The following is a 24,628-nucleotide window of genomic DNA, read 5'->3' as shown; positions in this document are numbered from 1 at the left end:
TATTACTGTCCCGGTATGGTGCCAATCGGGAGTACAGCGCCTGGAACCATTTTTCAGCGTGTTGGTTGGGGCCGTACGTATTGATCAGACATATATCCACCTGTTCCTTGAGGCCCTGGATGTGCACCATTCTCCGCTCATTATCGGTCTTTACGTGAGTGACCTTGAAGGGTACCGAGGGCGCCACCTAAATCGGTACTCCTCTAGCATACTGAGTACGTAGAGCTGAATAATTGACCAAGCCACCTTTGTGCCAATAATGTCTGTTTTTCAGCTGTAAGGTGCGTTTCCTGAAGCACTGCTATATCCACCTTACATCTTGTGAGATACGAATAAACTCTATTCCTTTTATATAAGCGTTTAACCCCCTGCCCCCACATTCCAGGAGATCACATCAATTGCTCCCGCCATTCCTTCTGACTCTGTTTAGGTACCTTGAACCCCTGGGAACCCCCCCCCCCTAGTATTATTCTGCTTTTCCAGCCACCTCTTGCTAAAGGATACACCTTCTCTGTTCTAACTACGCATTCCGACAGACCCTCCCTTACCTTCCCAAACTTCCCCAAACAATAACAGCCCAGCATTGCTGCCCTTACTCGGGTGTGTCCACTTCTCGCATCCTCTTCGCCTCTGTGAATTGTGCTCTGCTCTTCTGCACCTGAGAAGTCTAGTCCGGGTAGACAGCCAGGTCTACTGAAGCTCTCCTCAGTTGTCGTCCTTGTCTGGAGTGGGCAAGAATCCTCTGTCCTTATAATTCAGGACCTTAGCAATGATCGGGGCGCTCCTGAGGGGGTGGGTGGTGCCTGGCCAACGCTCTGTGTGCTCTCTCGATCGTAAAACCCTGTGAAAGGTTCCCTTGCCCGATTTCCTGTAATAACATATTTTCAATGCACGTTGTCTGGTCCGTCGTCATTCGCCTTACGGCAGTCTGATGATGCAGATATTATTTCGCCTAGCGCGTCCTTTGTCTTCCTCCACTATATTCTCCAGCAGGCTTACTTTCTGCTGCAACACGTGGACGTCCTGCTGCGTGATCTTTAATTCTCCTGTGTTCTCTCACCTGTGATTCCAGCGTCATGGTACACTCCGCTAGGTTTCTCACATCCTGCCGCAACAGCCCCACTTCCAGCTGCACTGCTTCGATCTGTGACCCCGGATGAAGCTTTTAGGTCTGCGATCGCCAGCATGACCTGATTGTGCAAGTCCATGGCGCCCTTTTACCCTTCTTGTGCTGCTTCCGTATTTCCTCCAGGTACTTGGTGTTTAATCTGGGCAAATCCATCCCGGGTTAGCTGACCCACTTAGTTTTTGGGTGGTTTGGGAGGCATTCAGGCCACTAGTTCTATCCTCCACTTGTCCGCAGGTGCCACATGCTCACTTACTGTTTTTGTGCGGGTCTGAATCTTATATTCCATGGAGGGCTGTCTATATATGCTGACGTGTTGTCCCTCAGATCTGTGAACGCTCTACTCCTTGGGTGGATTCTGTACTTGCAAAGTCCTTGACCAGATCAGGGGTAGGAAGCTTGGCTCTTCTGCCTGCTAATCTCTTAGTGTGTAGCACATTTGCTTTGTCGCCCCTTTCATTTCCGAACAGCATGTGGTCTTCTGATGCTCATCTCGCATGCACTCCTGAACCAGCAATGCACTGGATGCTGTGCGTCACCTTTCTCCACAGCTGTTGACGAGTATTTGGTCAGCTTTTGCCCCCTAGCATATGGGCTTTTATACTGTGGCAATCTTCCGCTGGAGCTGTAGTCTCCCCTCACCTGCACGTCTGCTCCTATCAGGGGTGTTGTGGCGTATATCCAAGGCCACAGGAACTGAGAGAAGCAGTTGCTCTTCCTTTATCCCTTACAGCAGTGCAGGGACCGATTTCTACTTGTACTGTTTTTCATGCCCAGGGCAGGTTTCCAAATTTGATCAGGCTCCTGTTAATTCTGTCTAGCTCGGGAGTTTGTCATTGTTTCACTGTGCGGTCTGGATTCTTGTTACAGTATCCCACACAATCTGTGATTGCGAGCAGGCCACCTGCTGATCCTCTGTGCAGTGGTCCCTGCCTCTGCTTCTTCCTGGGGCTGCTCTTATTCACCCACACCAGCCCGGGCTCAACTGGTCAGGCATTAAAATATATGCATGTTCCCTTTTATTCCATGCTCCGGCCGGGAGGACGCTGTTCTCGCGCTCTGCAGATATGCAAACCTTCTACGCACGCCGACTGTCTTCACATTCAGCCCGTTTCACTTAGTTCGTGGGTAGGGGGACCAGGGCGATCCTCAGGGGTTCCCACAGCACTTGCCTGCCACTGTACTTGTGTCCCCGCTGGTGAGCTCTGCTGTAATCCTCAAATCAGTCTGTCCCTCTGCCATTGTCTCGCAGACCTCTGCTGCTCGCTTCCTCCACTCCCAACATATGTTCCCCTTCTCTCCTCAACGGTCCTTGCCTGCAGTCCCTGGCCCTGTCTGGGCTGCACACACCCTGCTGTAGTCTTAAGCACTCGCCTCGGTTCCTTTTTATCTGATTCCTCAGTACAGCCCCATCTTGGGTCCCGCAGTTGCCGGCAGCCTCGATATTCCGTCCCTCAGATCACTGCAACCCACTGCTTACTTCGCTCCCCAATGCAGCCTGGCGTTGCTGGGACTTTCGTGCATACACTCCTATGTTGATAGGCAATATCTTCTTTCAATAAGCTTTTGTTTTCAACGGATCATCTCGGATCAGGCAGGCACTCACTAAGGAGCCGACCTACACCATCGGCTGTTAGCCAAGCACATCCAACTGCTGAAATTAGTTGTTATGCTGAAAAGGAATGCACCCTGCAAGGCCACAAGACAGCACCAGGCTCCTCGTCTCACACATTCATCACAGCCAAGTCACCAGCAGGTGTCCAACCTCCACCCAGCCCACCAAGAGTAATGGCACCCACAACTGACCCAGTTCAAGACCCCTTAATTCCACGATAGTAGGTGACCTCAGACCACTAACCATAAAAGCAGTGGTCATGAAAGATCTGGACGAACAAGACCATTTCACCTCATCCCATAATTACGCACTTTGTAGTAAGAGTTACAGGGACATTATAGTCCAAAGCGAGGGTGGAAGCATTGGGTGCGGAGAGTGCGATATGAACGGAGAAAAGTATGTGTGGGTCAGCATGATCGTGTTCCTCCCTCCTGTGCCAGTTCCGAGTTTCCCAGGTGCATGCCGTAATGATAGAATAGCATTATCTTCCAATAGTAACTCTGTAATAGCAACTGATGAGGCGCATGATCTTCAGTCCCTGGAAAGATGACCCCAGCTGACCCCATGTGATAAACGAAAACGGATGGACGGACGGATGAACGAGGCTGGGACCAATCACAGCCTGGCATCCCCTATGGAACTGGCCCATGTATAGGGTCTCGGCAACCAGCCATCTGGGTTCCTACTGTAAAAGTGACGACAATGTGCTGCCTTCTATGCTTCTGCTTGTACTCATTTTTGGCAGAATGTTTTTGAGCAGCAGAGTTCTTTGCTTGCACCCTTCTTTATGTGCAATTAAAACGTGTTATCCTTGCAAAAAATCTCTTGCCGTTTTTCCCCTTGCGGGTTGTATTTTCTTCGGCCGTAAGCATACATGAGCGTGCCTTCATAACCTACAAAATGCAAGCAGTTGAACCAAGTGAAGAAAACACAATAATCCGAAGTTATCTTGATACTCATTAGCAGAGGAGAGTTTTTAAAAAAAACGGACCAGGACTACTTCCAGTTGCTTCTTTCAAGGATCTGTGTGGATTGCTAAAGTAAAGAGTGGATTTCCAAGCTGCTGCCTGCCGAGCTGTCCCCAGTGAACTCCATGATTTATGGGGGTGCTGCCATAAATAGCATGAGTAAGTGGTATGCAAGGAAGAATTAATAGAGCTGTATTTACCAGATTTCTGTACGTAGAAAGGCCGATACGCACTTTATCTGGAGAGCTGCTCACAGTTATTATATTTTATTAAATCTCTACACTAATACGACAGGAACAGTACGAGTGAGCTCTCTCTCTTGGTGAATTTGCGGGTTATAGGGAAACAAATTGTGGCTTTAAACAAGGCTGCGTATTGGCACCTATGCTTTATAACTTGTACGTAGCAGATTTGTTGAGTCACCTTAATGCTGCAAGAAATTTTCCCCAAAAAATCAGCAATAGGCCAGTCTCATGGCTGGAATATGCCGATGACACCATACTATTGGACAAAATACCAATAGGACTTCAACGATTGCAGTTCTCCTCACCTATGCGCAAAACAACTATGATTTTAAATATCTCCATGACCAAAGTAATGTGTTTTGGAGATACTAATAAATGCATAGGGAAACAACGATTCATCTGGACAATGAAAGACCTTCAACTTCAAACAACAATGGAGGGTTTCCCAATTCAAGTTGAACCTACTAATACTTACTATGGGGCGGTAGTATTCCCCAGGATTTGGACAAAATTGACCGTAATTAAACACTAAATAGTTTAGAAAGGGGGGCACAACATTGCTACATTTTTCGAGATTTACAGAGTTAGCATTATTCTGTGTCTATTATACGGACTGTCTGTTCTTGAGCAATAATATGTCCAATGGTTAGGGAAAATTGAGGGAAGAATGTTGCGATTGATTATAAGTTTGCTGCAATCAGTCCCGATAGAAGCTCTGAGAATGGAGTATGGTCTTGTCTCATTGGAATCTGTGTGGTTGGGTCAAAGAACTCTGTTATATTTGAAGACATTGTCTACTTCGGAGACACAAAACGAATTAATGTTGATTGGTAAAGGCTATGAGACTGGTGCAAACAAAGCATTTCTTTTGCAACTGCGCTCTACTGCTAACAATTGTCTTCCTATATTGGATTTATATAATGATGCAGTGTCTAATTTAGCTAGTTTAGAAATTAGAATAAAGAGGAAGTCTAGGGATTAGGACATAGCATCCAATATTAAGAAACTGTCAAACAAGAAAAGGTACAGTGACTTTGCTATCCAAGGCTTTACGCCAAATATCCCTCGTACTTATTTCACAAAACTTTGCTCCTCCGATCTTAAAGGATTCATTTTATTTCAGATTAAATAATCTCCCTACAGGAGAATATAAGGGAGCAATTGGTAGAATACCTCTAGAAAAGCGCACCTGTTGATTCTGTATTGAAGATAGTGAATCAAGTCGCCACATTTTAACGCTTTGGCCATCTCTTTTTACATATTAGGTTGATCGTTTTAGTTCTTTGGTAAATCATGTTGATTATATTCAAACAGACCAATTTGGGTGCACCTTATATGCTGTTGAATCGGTGATAATGACTTCAGCAGCACACTCAATTTGGAAAACAGTTTTATAAAATGTATGTCTGGTATTTTACCAAGGTTAAAGAGTAAGCTGTGCAACATCATCAGATAATAGCCTTTATATGTGTAGTATTTTATTAAGGTTAAAGAATATTTTTAATTTCGTAAATATTGACATACACAGTTTTAAAGATTTTTGTAAATTATGTAGTATTGTTTGTATTGAAGATTCTATTGAATATTTGATAGTTTGTTGCTTAAGGCTTGTCTAATAGCCAAATGCAAATTTTTTAAAAAATATAGCACTTACGCCTAAGTGCTTCACATAGAACATATAAACATACACTATCAACCAACCTGAGTTGGTACTCATTTATCAACCATGGAAGGATTAAAGGCTGTGTTGGCCTTGCTGGGGTTCGAACCTGAGACCAGCAGATCATACGAAGTTCGTAGCAGCGAGCGTGCAACCCACTGAACTAACTTACCCGCAACAGGCAATGGCGTACAATTTGTCTGACCGAGTACCAGAATTCCTGTGGAAAGCTCACCATGAAACTTCTTTGCTTTATTGCCCCAGACAAAATGGCATGTTGGAAAGGTTCACCAGAGAAATAAAATGGACCCTGCAACTCTCTCGCTCCTATGTCAATTCTTGATTCAAAATCATTATTGGAAGACCTGGGCATATCGCACTACACCACATTCAAGCATAGGCATCACACCATTTTGTAGCAATCGAGGGCAAGAAACCCATATGTGAATTAGCCCCAGAGTGGTTGTGTGTCTGGCCTAGTAAACATAGGCAACCAAGAACTAATAAGAAATGGCTTGAAGAAAGCAACAAACTATGTTGGGTTTCGAAATTGCTGGGAGCTATTTAACACCTGCTTCTACCCTATGATAGCCTGGTTAACTTAAAACCAACAGTTACCAGTACCTACTTTTGGCTACCCAGGCTAACTGGTGCCTTACAATCTTGCATATTTGACATTACCTTTAAGTGTTTCAGCATGTAAATAGAGAAATATTGGGATAGATCTAGGACATGTTTAAATATAATGGATCAATAATAAAGGGCACAAACTTAGTATGCATTTCATGTGGAAGTTAGATTTGCAGTGCGCTGTGTCCCTGCTCCTGGTTCCCTGGTTTCAGCGGTAGCTTCTGGCTACTTGGTGATGCCCGACACTCAGGAGCTGGTTTTAGCTCCTGCTCAGTGAATCTGAATTTCGAACCCTCTGTCAACACTAAGAGGCGAGTGGCAAGGTTCTCGGGTCAATAGTTATATTGTAGAATGGTACAAAGTGGAGTCAATATCGGCTTGTGAAGTGCCATTAAGCGGAAGTAGAGAAGGCCTGTTGTACCCAAGGGACCCGGGAGATTACATGCCAATTAGTTACCACTGATCAATTTTGACAACACAACACCAACTACAGAATGAAGATAAGCAATTAATAAATCGAATGCCCGTTGACAAAGACACACCCAGTCATGGAACATCAAACCCCATGTCAGTAGTCCATGCAACAAGTGATATGGGGCCTATGAATATCACAAGATAGCAAGCAAAAGCTGGACCCATAGAGACGGTTAAACCAGCACCTAACCTAGAAGCCATTCCGTTGACCTGCTTACAAGTACCAGCTAATTTCAAAGACTTTGAAGGGCTGCCTGGCTTAAGGAAGGCAGGAGTGTAGTGAACAAGGATCACGCTCTTCATGCCTCCGAGCACATCACAGGAAATCCGCTCACGCTCAGTGGTTGCAGGGAACACGCATAGAGACAAGGAGAGGTGGTAGCATGAAGCCCACCTGCGAGCAGGCCGTCTGTTTACACAAATTCACTTGAACTGCAGCTGGCTCCGGAACTCATTCCTCAAAAACTTGCTTTACTCACCGTCTTTATCATCCGTAGATTCAGGTACCAGAATGCTGCTTTAGCTTACTTTGGTTTGCTTATCAGCCTTTTTGAACATACACCTGCGGGTTAACATTTCAGCTGCCGGCGGTTCCCCATTTCTTCATAGTCTACCCATCCTCGAGTCCTGGCTTTCCCATTGCCTTGTGGTATTGTGATACTTTCCAATAGACTTCGACTTAGCAGCGTCCAAAATGTCGAGAACAGTGCTGTATACCCCCTCTGCCTTAATTCCACGAGTGTACTGGTTTATTAGCGTTCTTCGAGTTTGTGGCAAGCAAAAGGTCTGAGCAAGTTTTTGATTAGACATTAGGACTGACTTGCAAACTTATTAAATGTGTGCCTGCTCTTTATCATGAACTTTGTAATGTAAGAGGTCCCCTGTAAGCACTAGATTACATTTGCTTTCTTTTATTTTTTTTCCATCAATTTTCTCACCTGCAACAATGCAGGTACATGTGGCAGGTGGTATTGAGACTAGACATTTTTCAAGTCCTCAAAAGCAAATAAACCATGGCAACCTGCCACCATAATGACTGACATTTGGTCTTCCACTGTTATCAAAGTACAGGAAATAGTTTGCCATCCACAGAGCAGTCTGCATTTACAATCCAAGCGTTTTCCTCCTCCAGTGTCTTCTCTTGGAGTTGTACCTGATCATGTTACCAGTTTTCATGCAGATCCACTGTGGGGTGGGTCGGTTCTGCTTCTGCTTCTTAGCGAGAAACTGCTTGATCTTGAACGTCTTGTTGGAGGACATAGTGAAAGACTTCCACCCTGACACCACAATGGCGGATCGGGAAAAAAAAACGATTGCATTTGCTTTTTGATGCAATGTATACCAGAATGTGGAAAACAAACGCCGTTTTCCTTTGAAAATGGATACCGCAGCATACTTTGTTTTGGTATTCCTGGTTTAGTGTGAGGTGCTTCGCTTACCACGGAACGGTCTTATTTTATACATTCATTACAATAATATATATTTTCCTTCTATGGCGAAGAAAGGATACTGACAAGGAGATGAAAAGAATAGAATGCAGTAGTTCATGTTTCTCAGACATGGAAGTACATTTGTGGACAGCCACAGAATTATTGATGTCGGCATTCCTACAGGTACAAACCTTTTTGAACACGTTTTCCAGAGGTTTTTGGACATTACTTTCTATTGGCATTTTTAAAGAGTGCACACGCCCCTTTGAATACAGATCGTGCCCAATTTTAATAAATAATTACTGTTGTGTTCTTGTCTTTTCCATTAACTTGATGAAACGTGCACAAACTCGACCACTTATCGTCAAAAATTGTAATGCTTTATCTTTGTCATTTTCATTTCCTTTATTGTGCAGTTATTATAATTCAAAATGTATACATACAAATCCCAATGGTCTCTGCCGTTCACGCAAAGAAGGCTGTTAGGGAGAATTCTCAGAAATGTGCTAATTCCCTCCACCTTAGAGACCCCCAGCAACTTTTCTGGATTTTGAGGGCTTGCTTTTTTTTATCTGGAGAGAATGAGACCCTTTTTCCCCACGCTTATGTATTTTAATGTGTTTTTTAAGACAGTTTTTTTGGTTATGGAGTCTGACAAACTCCATAGGCATCTTTTACCGTGTCACACAGCACCTTCAGTGGCACAGGGAAGTCTTTCAGGTTTCCCAAAGGTTTAAATACCTTCTCTCGGATAAACTATTTTGTATTTATTACATTTTATATAGCGCTTTACAAAAGGACAACAGAGAATACAACACACATTACATAACATATGAATCAAGTACCAGAATAAACGACTGTTTCCAAGAGTAGTAAAGTGAAATTGACTTTACATACATTGGTAACTTTCTAGACCCAGCACACACTATCTTACAATAGGGAGCTGGATGGGTTACTTAGTATCCCCTGTGTCTAGCTTCTCATGTAAAAAATTTGATGTTACCCTTTCCTCGATGATTTTCTGGTGGCAGTGTTTTATGTTTTAACTACCGTGGTGTGCATTTCCTGCGGGCTGCGTTCGCAGCTGCAGTATAGCACCCAAAGGTGCCATTTTTGTCAAATGGCCCATTCTTCTTTTTTGCCATTTCTTCTTGGAAAGGTCCTTCTTGAGATTTACTCTGCGTGCCAAACCAGGTTTGGTACCTTTGTTCGCTTTGCCTTTGGCGGGATTCACGAGTGAAGCCCGCCGCTGGCTTCAGGGTGTCTGGTGGGGGCAGGAAGTGAGGGAGGTGCCCGAAACTCTCCTGGGCGACCCAAATGCACTCTGTGGTGATTGGCCGGCTGACTGTGCGGCAAGGACAGCCACCCTGCTGGGTGACTGACAGCAAGGCTGGAATGAATGGGAGAAGCCTGAATAAAAGGCCAGGCTTTTGGCTTGGAAGGCAGAGTCGACCACTGGACGAAGGAACCGAAGGGGACGCCTGTGCAACTCCTGGACCGTTGGTTTGCCCGGTGAAGCCCTGCTGCTGTGCTGAAACTCCAAATTCGTATCGACAGAGAAGCCCCTGCAAGGACGACTTCTCCCTTTTGAGTTGGTGGGACCAATCGACTCCAAAGTAAGCCACCTGGACATTCTCTCAGAGCTGGTTGAATTTCCACAGAGTTGCGGCTGGAAACCAAAACGTCAGGGAGAGGAACACCAGATTATGTGCGTTGCTTTTAAGCTGGCCAAAAGCTCCAGGAAGATCCTCTGGACTCCCAGGAAGCAGGAATGACCAAGCCTGAGCCACCGCAACAGAGTGCTGGACCCCACAAGCAAGGAAAGTCCATCTCAACAGCCAGGAACCACGGTGTTGCTATTTGTGGTAGTCGCGAGGAGCTGAAACACCGAAGTGCCACTTGTTTGAAGATTGCCGGTTGCGAGCGGTAACTGTCCCATTGCAGTGCAGGAGTCCCCAGAAGTTCTCCCTCTTCTCCCCACGACTGAGGCCCAGGAACAGTGATATCTGCAGAGCTGTACAGGAACAGAAGTCATCTGCTGCACTTTTCTTCAATCTAAAGGTACTCTAAAGTCTGAGAGAACTTACCTCTTTTTGTGTAACTACACTTGTTCTCTGTTGGTGAGACTTGTCGTGGTTGCTCTGTAGAGTTGCTGATAGCTTGGCTCCTTGAGTGACTCTTCTTCCATCTGTGAATGTATTGGTCTTCCTTCCAGTTACGGGTTAACTAACTTTGCATTGGGGGTTTACAAAAGTACTTACCCGCTTTGAGAATTATTTGTGAAATCTCTTGTTGTGTTATATTAACCTTTCTCTTTGACAACTCTGACATTTAATTCTAAATACAACCGTGATATAGTAATGTTCCCAGCATCCTAACTATTGAAGTCACCTGAGGGTGTAGGTAGTGTCTGTGGGTCATCCCAAAAGGGAACTTGCTGATTTAGAAAGAGTGTGCATTTCTGAAGTGTATTTGAGTGTTACTGTTATATTGCCCTCTTCTGAAGGCTTATTCTAACTGACTGATAAAATTATTGTTTATTCCAGGAACCTTGTGTGTATGAGTTTATTTGAATACTTGTCACTGTGAATCTATGTAACTCCCCTACAGCTCAGATTGACCCCTCCTGAGATAAACCTGGCTGCTCAACACACTACCAACCTGTGTAGTACAAGCTTGTACCAAAGGTTTTGTTCCTATTGCCAGGAGGTCAGGGTTGTTGCAGTGCTACCAAAGGGTACTTCATACAATCGTGCCTAACAAAGGCCACAGCATTTCAGATTTTTCTATTTTCGTGCAATAGCCAGTGAATAGTTGGTATTCTGCTGGACTTGCACAAGTGCCTTTTTAGAGGGCACAGCACTGCAGGCGATCTGCCCAGTAGTTACAGGCATAGCACCGTGCTTAATATCCTTCCGGATTTATTTATAGCCCGTTTATAATCCAGTTGAGTGGTTGCATCATGGAAATATAGACTACTGTTGATTCATGCCTCGATCAATAGGGAGTCTGCCAACAGTATTCAATATTGTGAAAGTCCTCCACGAGACGGGCTTTTATTCCTCATTTTCAGTTTGTATGTTGTGAGGGCATTTTAAGAGTTAACGTTTAATAACAGTGCACGATACATAGGGACATTATTGTAATTGTAGCATGGCAATTAAAAAAAGTCTGTACACAAATTGTTAAAGGGGTTAATGCTGCTAGAATAAAGAGCCTGTTTCAGTGGTGGCTGAATACAGTACTACATTCTTTAATATATGCATAACATTGTCTAGTTGTACACCGCCGTAAAGGTTTACGGATGCATATGAAAGTTGTCCAAGCCAGTACAAATAGCCCATCCCTGGCCATAGTGGACCGCAAACTGCGACGTAAGCACAGAATCTGTTTTTGTGAAGAGCAGACGCAGGGTGTGCTTATGCTGCTTCATTTCGCCTCCTATCTGCGGTTTTTCCGTAATAATATTTCTAAAGCCAAAGGTTTAGGGCCGGATTCAGGGACCATTTGCCTGGTTCAAAGTGAATTTTCACTGCTGAAAAGTGACCTTGCACTGCAGACACAAACCCCAATTCATGGAACCATGCAAAGTGTATTGCGGCCATGCAAAGTCCGGGCAAAGTCAGCGCATAATTGCAGTACAAAATGACTTTGCACGGCAAAAATACACTTTGCACGGTTCCATGAATCAGGGTTTGTGTCGGCAGTGCAATGTCACTTTGAACCGGGCCAATATTCCATGAATCGGGCCCTTGGTGCTTTCTTGTCAATACAGTATTTTCATTTAGAGACAAAATGTAGAATTCAAGTCAAAAGATTTAATAAAATACACATTTAATAAAATGATATACTGGCATTTGATAATACCTAATACCACAATCTTTTTTGTTTAAATTCGTTTTTATTGCGTCCCAACATATATTTAGCATACAAACAAATAAATTGTCTGTCCCACCCACCCTCGTATCACGTTATTGAAACTGAAAACCTACTATTTGCAATCAATTTTTTTCAGCAACCGTGTCCTCCGCAACGGTGTCCCTTTCAACTAAGGTGCCAAATGCAGGTTGACTGACTGAAGCAACTAGCCAAAGTTGATTCCCTGATTTTTATGTACAAATGATCATTCAGCGCAGAAGAATTGCAGGAACATATATGGACGCTTAAGACTGCCATTCAGCATAGGCAGCAGTTTGAACTTCAATATTGGTGGTGTAAGGAAGGCATGGTATCAACAGTAAGACGGACACAAGTGACCATAGTTCAAGGGTGTTTATTGAACTTCAAAAAGGGTTTGAAAAAACGCCTAAATCTAAAGATGGGAGCAAGCTACAACCATCAAATAATAACTGAGTCCTAGTGTTGTCTTGTCCAAATAAAAGGGCCTGTACTAATAAACCTATTGTCAATCTTTATCTCTAAAAACAAATAGTGTGGGAAACAATGTTGTGCAAAAGAAAAGTGTTCTAGAAATCATAGGTCAGAATGTTCAGGCCATTGGCCTCCCTTCCCCACGTTTTCAGCACGGGACAAGGCGGTAGACTCAAGCTTAGCAACGTCTCTGGTTTCTCTGGCACGATGGTGCAGTTCAAACTTTAGCACCATGGCCTTCTGTGCCCAAGTCTCTTTGCCTTTCAAAGTCTCTTCTTGCAGAGGGCTTGATGCAACAAACAAGGTATTTTCCTCTGGAAATTTCACACTTAATCAATTTCTCAGGTGATTCACTATTCACCTCGCATCCCCCTCAGCCGGGCTCAGATCCAGTTTAACACCATGTTCAATCAGTCTCCCTCTGCCGGGCTCGGACCAATGTAATTCTCTTTAACACAAAACTTATTTTAGCCCAAAAGCTTTCAATTGATCTCCCTCGTTTGGGCTCGGACCAACTTTCTCTATTTTGTCATCAGTTCATTTGGTAATGTCAACATCGAAGACTTTTGATTGTGCACTGGACTTTGCTTGACCCAATGCAGCACCACTTCGATGCAGTTCTTTCCCACTCTTTCACCTTTCTCCACTCTTAGCTGGATACCTTACAGAGACCTTCGAATGAGCACGCACGCAGTGCCAATCCACACTGTCAAAGGTATTGAATCTTGGTTTAAAAGTTCAATCACTCATCTGTTGTTCAACTTCACTCGCGTTGGTTATCACATGCGTTTTAACACACTGTTCGCTTCAGCGCTCACCATACAATGTTGCTGCTTGGAACCCTTGGCTCCAGCACCGAGCGGTCTGGTATCAGTCTCCCTAACTCCCCGGCTGTGTTGAAATCACTGGCACTGCTTTGTTGTAGGAGCCAAGGACAGTACCACAGCGGCAGGCGATTTTCCCTAAATTGTTTGACGCGGGAGGGCCCCGGGTACCTCCGACACACAATACAGGATTCTTCAGCCTGGTTTCCTGGTCTTACGCTTTCTATTCTCGAGGATTTGTGAAAGTAAAGGTTCCTCATTGAAAAGGTCAAGGGCACTTCCTTCCTTGTGTTCCCCTTCTGGTTTTCCGTCTTTCTCCTCGTATGTAACTGCTGCTCCCTTGTGTGTTTTGCCTTGCTCAGTGTATTCTCGTGCTCTGCCTTTTATCCGTGTGGGGAAGTGTAATGGAAGTCAGGTGTGTGTGATGGTCAGTAATTGCCTGACCATTGTATTGGGACATGTCAGGTACACGTCTCAGTGTTAGTCCGTTTTCTCTCATAGTGAGTTGTCCGTGAGAAAGTGTTTGTGTTGTAAAGGGGGGTGGGGGGGGCTGAGTTCCTAAGTATCCTTCCTGGTAGAGTAAGGTAAAGGTGTTACAGGGTAAGGATCTGCATCTCGCCATCGGGTGTCCCACTCCCCATTCCCCGAAGACCCCTCACCCAGGTGATCCTCCGGCAGTGGCCCACCCCCAGGAACTGGATCCAAAAGCGACGGCCGTGCCCTGGCCACCTGGATGACAGATCCCCGGGGACTAGCGGGTGAGACACCTTGAGGTGGGTCTCAGTGGTCATTGTTTAGGCTATGGCGGCAAATGATCTGCACATGGTGCAGATATAAATCTGTGCAAATTGGAGAAACAACTTACCCCACCCCCACAGCTCCAACACAGAAACAGGGGCAACATCTTAACCATGTGCACCCTTTTAAATGACCCAATTAAAACTACATTCTCACACCCTGAAATCAGTAATTGAATATACGTCTGCTTATAGAGCGTTTAAATAACTAGGCAAAATATGAGATCATGTCTATGAATTACTAAATTCCAGCTGTATGCACTCAAAATACTAGGAAAAACACCTTTTTGCTCTCCTACCCCCTTTAGGTGCCAGGAATGATTATGACTTTAGAGACTAGGCACAAGAACCAGGGTCTTGAAGGAGTTTATTCCAGGCCATTGAAGGAGCAGAAGTTAAACAGATAATCAATTTTCCTTTACAGGCCTATTGAGTTAAGATCCATGAGGAAATAGCTGCTTAAATAAAAACTCCTTCGTGTACCTCCACCCAGGTGATATGATATGTAATTTAACGTGCCTATGCACAAGTATTTCAAGATGCTCAGAGAAAACCTCACCTACTACATTTAGTATCACAGATCAGTTGGAAAAAGAATTGAAAGAAAAGGGGGTCATCACTCAGACTTCTGTAAGCACGATGTTGGTACTTATCTTGACCTCCATATAGAGTGCCCATTTGAACAGGTGCCCATTTGAACAGGTGCCCAAGTGTCAGAGAAAGTGCCTTTTTTCAGGGTCCACCTTCTCTGCTGCAGACTCACAAAGACTAACTTTTATCACAGTCTCGCTCTGTTCACCATACCGAAAACACGGCATGAAACTAAAAAAACAAAAGAATAGTTTGGACCCACTCCTTGTGTACTCCTCACTGTACAGTGGTCCAAGGTGCCCCGTCCCTTTTGAAAGCCCACTCCAGTGTGACATCTCCCACTTCTCCTCTTTGCCCCAATCCCCTGCCTTTCCATAATGTAAGACTCTATTTTGGTTACCCCAGCTGTGGTCCTAGCATGCACGTGGGAAAATACTATGCGCTCAGGGAGCTCTATGTCGGTGACTGGCACAGTGTAAGTGACTATTTGCTTATTCACCTCAGCCCACTTGGTTAAGCAGGAAAGTAGATGCTTCACAGAGAGCTTGGATATGGCATCAAGTGGTGCTAATATGTGGTAGGAGAATGGACTGCTCTGCTCACCTTTCCTATGTATGGGGACCCCAGGAAAACCCCATCATGCTTTCCAAAGACTGAGCAGATGACCAAGACCCACCATCTGTAACTTCACCAATGTGATATGTGCACCATATGAACTGGAGACCCTAAAACTACTAGATAACATAACATTTGATCAAAAGTTCTCGCCACTGTAATAGAATCTGAGAGGAAATACTTCATATTTTTAGATTCGATGTACAAGATGCACACTAGGGGGGACCCTCTAAATACAGTAGCTGCTCAGTAACCTAAGACCTACCATGTTCATCAAGGCCTTAATTAGCACGGGACTTTAAAGACCTACATCTCCCGAGCTAACCATGCTCCTCGCTGGTATGTCTCGTACTCCTGCGTCCTGTCCCCTTTCCTTCATACTTTTGGGACATTCCGTAGAGTGGGATGGCACCGGAGCACTTTTGTAAAAAAGATTCAAATTAAAAAATGTGTCCTTCTCTTTTTAGGAGGGGTACCGCACGTGGCTGTAACCCTGCCCTCCTTAACGCCGCCCCGCGCATCGCCCTTCAGTCCTTTTCTCTGCGCGGTCGGGGCTGGATGCACTTGCATCACCAGAAAAGACATTTTTCTTCTTTTCATTGTTGTTCTCTCCTGCTCCGGTTCTGCGGTTGCGTAGTCCTCCGCAAGAGGAACAAGGGACAAACGATCCGGCATAGACGATCGTCTCTTTGCTAGGGTGGTGGATCCCCATTATCTCTGTTAGGGACGTGTTTCTACTGCGACTCCCTTTCGGTCGGGACACTGCAACGCTGTCTTTGCTGGTGGGAGGAGGTCTTCCAGCGCATTCCTCCACTGCATTTTCAACTCTTTAACCACGGAAAGAAGAGACGCCTGGTAGGTTCCTTACTTTTTAGGGCACCCCAGCCGTGGGACTCCTTCCTGGGGGTCCTCCAGGTCCGGAGGGGTTTCAAAAGCTCTGCTACCAGGGTTTCCCCTGAGGTGTCTTGCAGGCCTAATAGGCATACCAGGGTTTTCTCTGAGGGTTCCCGCAAGGGGCCTGCCAACACCGGATTACGACCAGAGGTTCACCAATCAGGTGCTAATAGCCAGCCCAGTCGTGCTGAGGTTTTGGGTACCAGAGTTTGCTCCGAGATCTCCTTGTCTGGAGCTTCCCATACAGACACCAGGGTGCGCTCTGAGGCCTCCGTTGAGGCTTGAGGCTTTCTGTACCGAACAACGGTTCAATGCCCCTCGCAGGGGGAGCTGTACAGACCAGACTCCATTCCGAGGTTCCTCTCTTTGAGGCTAAGGTGTGTACCGACAGAACTGAGAGACCTTTTATGGTCTTGTCTGTGAGGTGGATTCTTCAACTTTCCCGTGCTCACAGTGTTACCGGTTCTGTTGAGGGGGCAAAAGGAGAGGTCTCTGACTGTAACTCCTCTGTTACCGGCTTTGCCGAGGTTCCTCTCTTGGAGGCTAATTCAAGGGGCCACTTCAGGATGTCCAATAAACATCCTAGGCCCCATAGTACTGGCTCTGCCGAGGATCCTTGTGTCAAGGCTAAAGTTTCGATCAAGTCCCCTGACCAGTCTGTGGACACACCTGCCTCATCCACGCACACACATGTGATGCAGTTCTCCTCAGATGTTAACAAAATGGCGGGCCTTCCCGCGTGGTCTACAGTGGGCATTTTGGATTCTTCCCTTAGGCCCACGCTATCGAAGGCAGGACAGTGTGAATCCGTTCCGCCCTTCTTATGACTGGCACGCTCGAATGCCACTACCACACACGTTTTCGCTTCCTCCTGCTTCTGCCCCTTTGGTCTATGTAGACCCAGTTGGTGGCGGGCCCTCTTCACAGCATTCCTCATTAAGTTTGTGGGGGGTATGCCCCTCATGAGCGGCCTCTGCCCACTCCAGCACCTAAAACTTCGCCAGAGGATGCCTTTTTTGTGAAGTTTCAGAGTCTTATGAATTCTGACCCCATAGGGAGTACTTTAAGGGTCTTTTTAGGGAGATCTGCCCTCCGGTGCCGCATCCTGCCCGACAGTTCCAGTCACGGCACATGTAGCCCCGGCAGCGTTACCACCTCTACCTCCCAGCCCACCTCCAGCTCTTGCGCCTCTGCCTCCCTTGTCTCCAGTAGACAAGACTCCAGCAGAGCGAGACGTCCATTTGACGCTGGTCGCATCGCAACTGTCTGATCCTGACGTACTGGACCATCCTCGGGAAGATCAGGATAGCGAGGACCAGCACGCTCCGTTAGAGCGTTCCATGGCTGGGTCCTTGACATACCAGTACCTGAGGCACCTGCTGCGCAGGAACGGCTGCTTTCGGGGGTGCTCACTTTGTCTCCACAGGAGCGCACCAGCCTGTTCCTTCAGAGGGACGTTCAAAGTCTGGGATAAACCCCACACTGGGCTGCACATCAATAAAAGAATTGACGCCCATTACAGGCTTCACACCTCTGAGGAAGTAGCCTTGGCGTCATGTCCGCTCCCTTCCTCAACGGTGGTAGCGGCCACCACTCTGCAATCCAAGCCGGCCTCTGCGACCTCGGCAGCAGCAGCTCAAGTTCTGGCCAAGGAAGACAAATTGCTCGATTCCTTGGGCAAGAAGATTTTTGCACTGCAATTGCATCAGGCTAACGCAGAGCTCATTTTGGCGGCGGCGAATATGAAACTGCAGAGGGATTTGGCTGATTTCCAGGAGTTCATTCCTGTAGACAGGCTGGAAGACTTTAAAGGCGGTTTGTCAGACGCCAGGGTATTGGTGCAGGATATGCTGGAGGCTGCTACGCACCATGTTGATACCTCAGCTCAAGGCCTTATGTTGGGGGTAGACGCCTCGTCAAGCTTGGCTTCATGCAACAAAGTTTTCAAAGGAGGTCCAAGATAAAGTTCTGGACCTGCCTTTTGACAGCAAAGAGTTGTTTCATTCTTCAAAGGATGACAAGCTTACAAAGACGATGGCGAGCATGCAAACTGCCAAGTCTCTGTCGGTGCTAGTGAAGCCCCCAGTCAAAGCTCAGAGATCTGGATCCCAGCCTCGGTCCTCCTCAGGCTTCAGAGGGTTCCAGGACTGCAGGTCACGCAGAGCTGATCCTCCGACAGGTAGCTCCCGTCCAAGACAGCAACAGGGTTGATTTTTCTCTCGGTCTTCAGCCTCCTCTTCAGGGACAGCTAGTCTCTCCGCAGAAATGTATGCAAAATTATATTTTTTGGTGCTCGCACGAGACTCCGGTGTGAGGACGGATTTCCTCTCATCTGGAGGCGTGGCAAACCATTACCGAAGACTGGTGGTTTTTGTCCATTGCTGTGGCGGGCTTCCGCTTACCCCTCCCCAAACCCAACCCTTCAATCCTCCTTTTCAGCAGTTGGGAACGCCCTCGCTCAGAGCCGAGGTCCAGAAGCTTCTAGATCTCAAGGCGGTGGAACCTGTTGCTCCAGTGGAACGAGGGGAGGCTTGGTGCCCAAACCCAACCAGGCTAGCCTGTGCACCATCGTAGACCTTCCCAGTGCAACCTTTCTCTTCCCCAAGAGAAATTCATGATGATCACGCCCTGCCAAATAAAGTCCTCTCTTCGGAAGGGCGACTAGCTCAGCGTTGTGGACCTTCAGGACGCATATATGCATATCCTGATCTGGAGCCCACATCGGAAATATCTGTGATTCTCCCTGGGAGAGGAGCATTTCCAATTTAGAGTGCTCCCTTTTGGTCTCAGCTGTTCTGCCTTGTGCTGTTGGTGAACTGGCGGATATCCTCCATGACCTGATATTCCTGAGTTTCCGTTGGAACACGATCAACTGCAGAGTGTACCTGACTGTGGACCGGATGGCGGATCTGTTGACCACATGTCAGGTTTTCATTGAGTCAGAGAGCATGTCGGCCTGGTGGTTCCAGAGGCTTCTAGGCCTCATGTCCTTGTGCGTGCTTGCTCTTCCCCTTGCTCGTCTCAAGATGCGACTCACGCAGATGGCTCTTAGGAGCGCCTGGCTTCAGGCAGTGGACCCTGACACCAAAATGATTCCAGTTCCATCCTGCATGATGACAGATCTCCTATGGTGGTCATCTTCCAGCAATCTGTCGGTGGGTGCTCCTTTTCAGGAACCCTCCCCTCAAACGACCATTACGAGAGACTCCTCCCTTATTGGGTGGGGCGCGACGTTGGATCTTCTTCATGGTCGGCACAGGACAGACAATTTCACATAAATTATCTGGAGATTCTGGCGATTTTCCTGGCGCTCAAAGCTTTCAAAACAGTGATTGAGAACATAGTGGTCCGCATCCACACAGACAATGCGGTATCCATGTTTTACATCAACAAGCAGGCGGGGTACCAGGTCACCTCCCCTTGTAGATCTAGCCATTCAGATTTGGGAATGGGCCCTTCAGCATGGTGTTAGGCTGCTGGCAGTACACATTCTGGGCTACCTGAATGTGACTGCAGACTCTCTCGGCTGACGAGCGGTGGTCCGCTACGAGTGGGAACTGAACCCGGAGATCCTCTGACATTTTTCACCATTGGGGCACTCAAGAAGTGGACCTCTTTGCGATATTGTCAAACAGGAAACTTCCTCTTTATGCTTCCAGGAATGGACTCGGAGCTTCTTCCCTGGGGGATGCTCTCGAAATTCTGTGGCTCAACATGAGGGCCTATGCCTTCCTGCCTCTGCCTCTGATTCACTGGGCGCTATGCAAGCTCAGGAACACAACGAATTGCACTCCTGTTCATAGCACCTTGGTGGCCAGCCAGATTCTGGTTTTCGGAGCTTCACCATCTGTCAGTGTGCTCCCCGATCAGGCTACCGCTGATTCCTGACCTGCTTCACCAGAGCGATCAGCAGATGTGGCACCCCTCGATGCTACCATTGACACGGTCCTGGCTTTCATTTCTCATCTGGCATCTTCGGGCATACATGTCTTGTAGCACTTATTTGTCGGCTATCGCCACTTACCTGACCACGGACATGTGCTCTCTTTCATTGACAAACCCTGTCATTAAAAGGCACTTTGAAGGTCTATTGCATGTTCATTCACCTGTGCGCAACCCACATCCCAAGTGGGAATTGAATGTGATCCTCACTGCCTTATGCCATAAACCTTTTGAGCCCATGGCTACGACGGTGGACTTGAAGTTCCTTTTGTGGAAAATCATTGCGGTGACTTCGGCAATGCATGTAAGTGATCTTCAGGCCTTGTCTGTAGAACATCCATTTATCACCTTTCATGAGGATAAGCTTGTCCTCCAGACTAATCCTTCTTTCCTTCCAAAGGTGGTATCCGATATTCATTTGATCCAGTCTATATCTTTACCCGTCTTCTTTCCAAACCCAGCCTCAGATGCCGAGAGCGTATTGCATAATTTGGATGTCAGACAAGCTCTTAAGTTTTATTTGGACAGAACATCTAAACTTAGGAACTCTTCCCAGCTTTTTGTGACCTTCGGAAATCCGAAAGGCAAGGCGACCTCGAAAGCAACGATCTCCCGATGGATTGCTTCCTGTATATCAGAGGCGTATACCGTTCAGGGCCTTCAGCCTCCAAAAGGAATTCATGCCCATCTTGTGCGGGTCAAGGCGGCTGCCGTTGTCTTCCAGAAATGTTTCCTCAGAAACCATTGCCAGAGCAGCTACGTGGGCTTCCCCATCAGCTTTTTGTAAGCATTACTGCTTAGACCTGAGTTCCAGGGCCGATGCTCAATTTGGCCAGGCTGTTCTTAATAACCTCTTTCAGTAAGGGAGTGCCATCCACCCGTTTTTCCTGTGAGGAGTGCTTTGTAATCTCCCAAAAGTATGGAGGAAAGGGGACGGACATAGGGGTATAACAAAGTTACTCACCATAGTGATTATCTTACTCCTATTCCATAGTCCCCTTTCCTCCATACGCCTGCCGCCCCCTCTAATAAGTATCCTCTTTTATTGCTTAAAGGTCTCGGGCAGAGCTAAGGAGGGCAGGGTTACGGCCACGTGCGTTACCCAGCGTAAAAAAAGGACACATTTTTCAATTTGATGCTTTTTTACAACAGTGCTCCGGTCCTGTCCCACTGGACAGAATGTCCCAAAAGTATGGGGGGAAAGGGGACTATGGACTAGGAGTAAAATAGTCACTACGGTGAGTAACTTTGTTAAACTCTTTGAATGGTTGAATGAGCTTTTATGCTCTCAAGATTCCCCAAGTTGCTCATGATAAACCAGTTCAAAACTGTATGAAGTCTAGTCGGCTGACGCAGCCCCCTCAAACCACCTGTGGCCAGTGAACAACCTTACTACCCATTACTTCCGTTTTGCCTATTTTTACTAAGGATTTGATAGTGTTCCACTAGAAAATTCGGGCGATCAGCTGGAAAGTTCTCAAGACTAATTCAGAGCTCGAACTAAGGATTGATGAGCAGTACTAAAAACAGCTCCTGGGTATCCATCATTAACCAGCTACCACTGGGGAACGAGTAGCTAGTACATCGTGTTCCTGAAATCTAACTTTCACATAAGATGGAATCATATAATTTTGTCCATTGTTTATGTCCCCTTGTGTTCTAAAATGTGTCCTAATGTTTACTTAAAGATTGTCCTGAAACACACAAAGTTAAATAAAGCTATGTTTGAACACAAAGTAAATTTTACATAGGTGTGTTTTTTTTTTTGGCATTCGTTATCCTGGGGTGCCAAAAGTAGCTCCTGTTATTAAGCTAACCAGGCTCGTCTAGGCTACAGGGAGGAGCTAAATAGCTCCCATTTCCCCTCAATATTGCGAACCCTGCAAATTTCCCTCAGGATTAATTGACCAAAACATCAGCTGAAAGAAGATGCTTGATTAAACCTTTCACTCTCCACTATTGGAGCCACAGAAAGGGCAACTGTCAGTTATGAAAACCCACCGTTAAAGCTTGGTGAGACAAAGGGGGGGGCTTTGTTGCACACAACCAAGATGGCCGCCTGAAGTGAGAGCTCCAGCCTGACAGAAATCCGAATTATAATTGAATCCTGTTTCGGAGCCAACAGCGGATAGCAGAGTCGAGCAAAGGGTGCACTTTGGGCCAGTCCACACCCGACGAGATATTGGCTTTGGCGGGGTGAGCGGGAGAAGGCCCGGGAGTGTGCCGCGAGGGACGTCCGGCTAACATGCGCCCCACGCCGCTGATGCTCTGGCCATAGAAACATAGAGAGGAGGAGCTGCTGTGCTGAGGTCGCTGAGTTGGACCCGTGGGCACTGTGGATCGGCTGAGGTGGCCCCCTTGGGTCCCGTGCACGTGGGCTGTGCGGGCAAGTGCTGCTGGTTCGTGAGCCCTGCTGCGGACCGGCGGCGAGGTGTGACCGGGGGAGCCCGGTGGGGCCCTGCCTTCGCAGTTATAGAGGCGATCCTGCTGGGCGAGAGCTGGCGCTCCCTGCTGCGACGCGGCGGGTGCTGAGAAGCGGCCCGTCGTCGGACGGCGTGATATCCTCCCCCCCCCCCAACCCGGACCGTGACCGAAGGAGCGGCGCTGTCGGGGGAAGGGAAGACTCCATTTCCTGGCCTGAAGCCGGGGCACGTCGCGCGTGCTAGATTTCCTGCAAGTTAGCGGTGGAGACGGCGCGGGGCTCGGTGCCGCTGAGACGGTGAGTTGTACGGCATTCAGCGGTTGGGGGCAAAGTACCCGAGGCCTTCCCCTGTGCCCACTGTGCGCTATAGGGCTGGACTGGATCTGGGAGTGCCAGGCCGAGGCCCTGATTCGGATTCGAACATTAACTGGGATAATCGGCTCCTTTCTCCAGCATGGGGTCTGGCATGGATTCACATGCTCATGAATATTCCCCGTCGTCAGGCTGGGAATCCTCGGTAAAGAAAAATCAGTATCAGTTTCGTTTCTGATCTGTCTTTCGTAGTAGTAACCAATCACTGATCTCTGCGTCATACTGACCACAGCCAATGACTGTCATCTCCCTAAGCCCCGCCTCTGGCAGCCATCTTCAGATTTTTACCGCACGTTCAAGTGTTGGGAGTCCTCGTGCTTAGCTCTCAAGCTTTTATTGCGTGTTTCGCGCTTTTTTCAGGTGAATTTTCTCATTTTTTCGGTTAATCGAGCCTCCAGCTCCACCGTTTCTACTCCCGTTAACGGGTTCCCGTTGCAGGATTTTCCTACGCCCCTCAAGGGTGAAGATTTCGTCGAATCAACCTCTTGGAGGATTCCAGAAGATTCGCGGCCTACTTCGAGATGGCCCAGGATGCGAGTTCGTCACCCGGACCCAAGCTGTTTCGCAGCTGCCCTGGATGCGGGCTGCAGAATGTGTTTAAGGAGGACGAACATTTGCAATGCCTCTACTGTCTTCATGGGGACAAGACTCACGTAGAGAAGGACTGCCAGTTCTGCAAGAACTTGTCGGAGCGGACCATGAGGGACCGTCGATCTCGTCTCGCCAGCTGGTTGGAGAAGGGCTCGACGGGTGAGAAGAAGAAGAAAGGGTCCGAGCTGGCTTCTAAGTCCTGTGCGGGCGCCCCGGCGATGGGGGCCCAACACCAGGCCAAGTGCCGCGAGTCTGCTGGCTCCGGGAGCGCCGAAAGGTCGGGCTCTTCGGTCGCCAGGCAGGGCGCACCTTCCCCGGCACCGTCAACCACGAGCCAGCGCTCCGGTTCGGGGAAGAGGAAGTCCGAGACCGCGGGTAAGCTTCGGGAGAAGCCCTGTCCGATCTCCTGAGAGGGGGAGCGAGGCATCACCCCCCCCCTAAGGGGAAGGCCCAGGACGCACCAAAGGTGGTGAAGGCCCCTACCCAGCAGGCAAAGGCATCTATCGAGGCGATCGCGGCGACTCTGGCCAAGCCGGCAGAGACCCCGCCAGCGGAGACTGCCTCCGGGACTAGAGTTTCCCTGCCGCCAAGGAGGGAATCCTCTTTTCAGCCCATCGTCATGGCCCCCATGATGGAACATGGGGGGGGCACGGTAGCCTCCTCAAGCTCGGAGTCGGCCTCGGAGGGGGAACTGACCGAGGTCGCGAGGAATCTCGAAGTACAATTCGAGAAGGTTCGGTCCCGCAAGGAAGATCCTCGGGAGATAACCGAGGAAGACGACGATGGCGAGGAAGAGCAGCCTTCCCTTACGGCGCAGCCGGAAACTAGGCCGCAGGATAGCTCGGCGGCCATTTTGTTTGCGATCGAGTCCTTATGCTCTGAGATAAGGATGAGATTACCACGGCCCAGGCCGGAGGACCCGCAACCTGGCCCGTCGGGAAGTCCTCAGAACAAACGACGGAGGACCCAACCCTCTCCTCCACTCGCCCCTGTAAGGCCTGCAGTTCCCTCCTCATCCTCCCACGAGTTGGGAGATGAGGGTGCGGTGGGCTCGACGACGG

The 24,628-nt window shown here is 47.7% G+C and overlaps 2 protein-coding genes across 5 annotated transcripts in view; one reads left to right on the top strand and one right to left on the bottom strand.

Moving 5' to 3' along the window:
* CAMSAP1 (calmodulin regulated spectrin associated protein 1) overlaps positions 1–24,628 on the top strand; it is a 1,201,485-nt gene that overhangs the window by 100,864 nt on the left and 1,075,993 nt on the right. The window lies entirely within an intron of this gene.
* LOC138473559 (putative ribosomal protein eL39-like 5) lies at positions 7,808–8,028 on the bottom strand. The gene has a single exon (XM_069612150.1). The coding sequence runs from the start codon at positions 7,976–7,978 to the stop codon at positions 7,823–7,825; it is 156 nt and encodes a 51-aa protein (XP_069468251.1). The 5' UTR covers positions 7,979–8,028; the 3' UTR covers positions 7,808–7,822.

This window comes from Ambystoma mexicanum, chromosome 8 (genome assembly GCF_040938575.1).
Source record: "Ambystoma mexicanum isolate Mex_15411 chromosome 8, UKY_AmexF1_1, whole genome shotgun sequence".
NCBI lineage: Eukaryota > Metazoa > Chordata > Amphibia > Caudata > Ambystomatidae > Ambystoma > Ambystoma mexicanum.
This window is presented reverse-complemented; position numbering and strand designations above follow the sequence as displayed.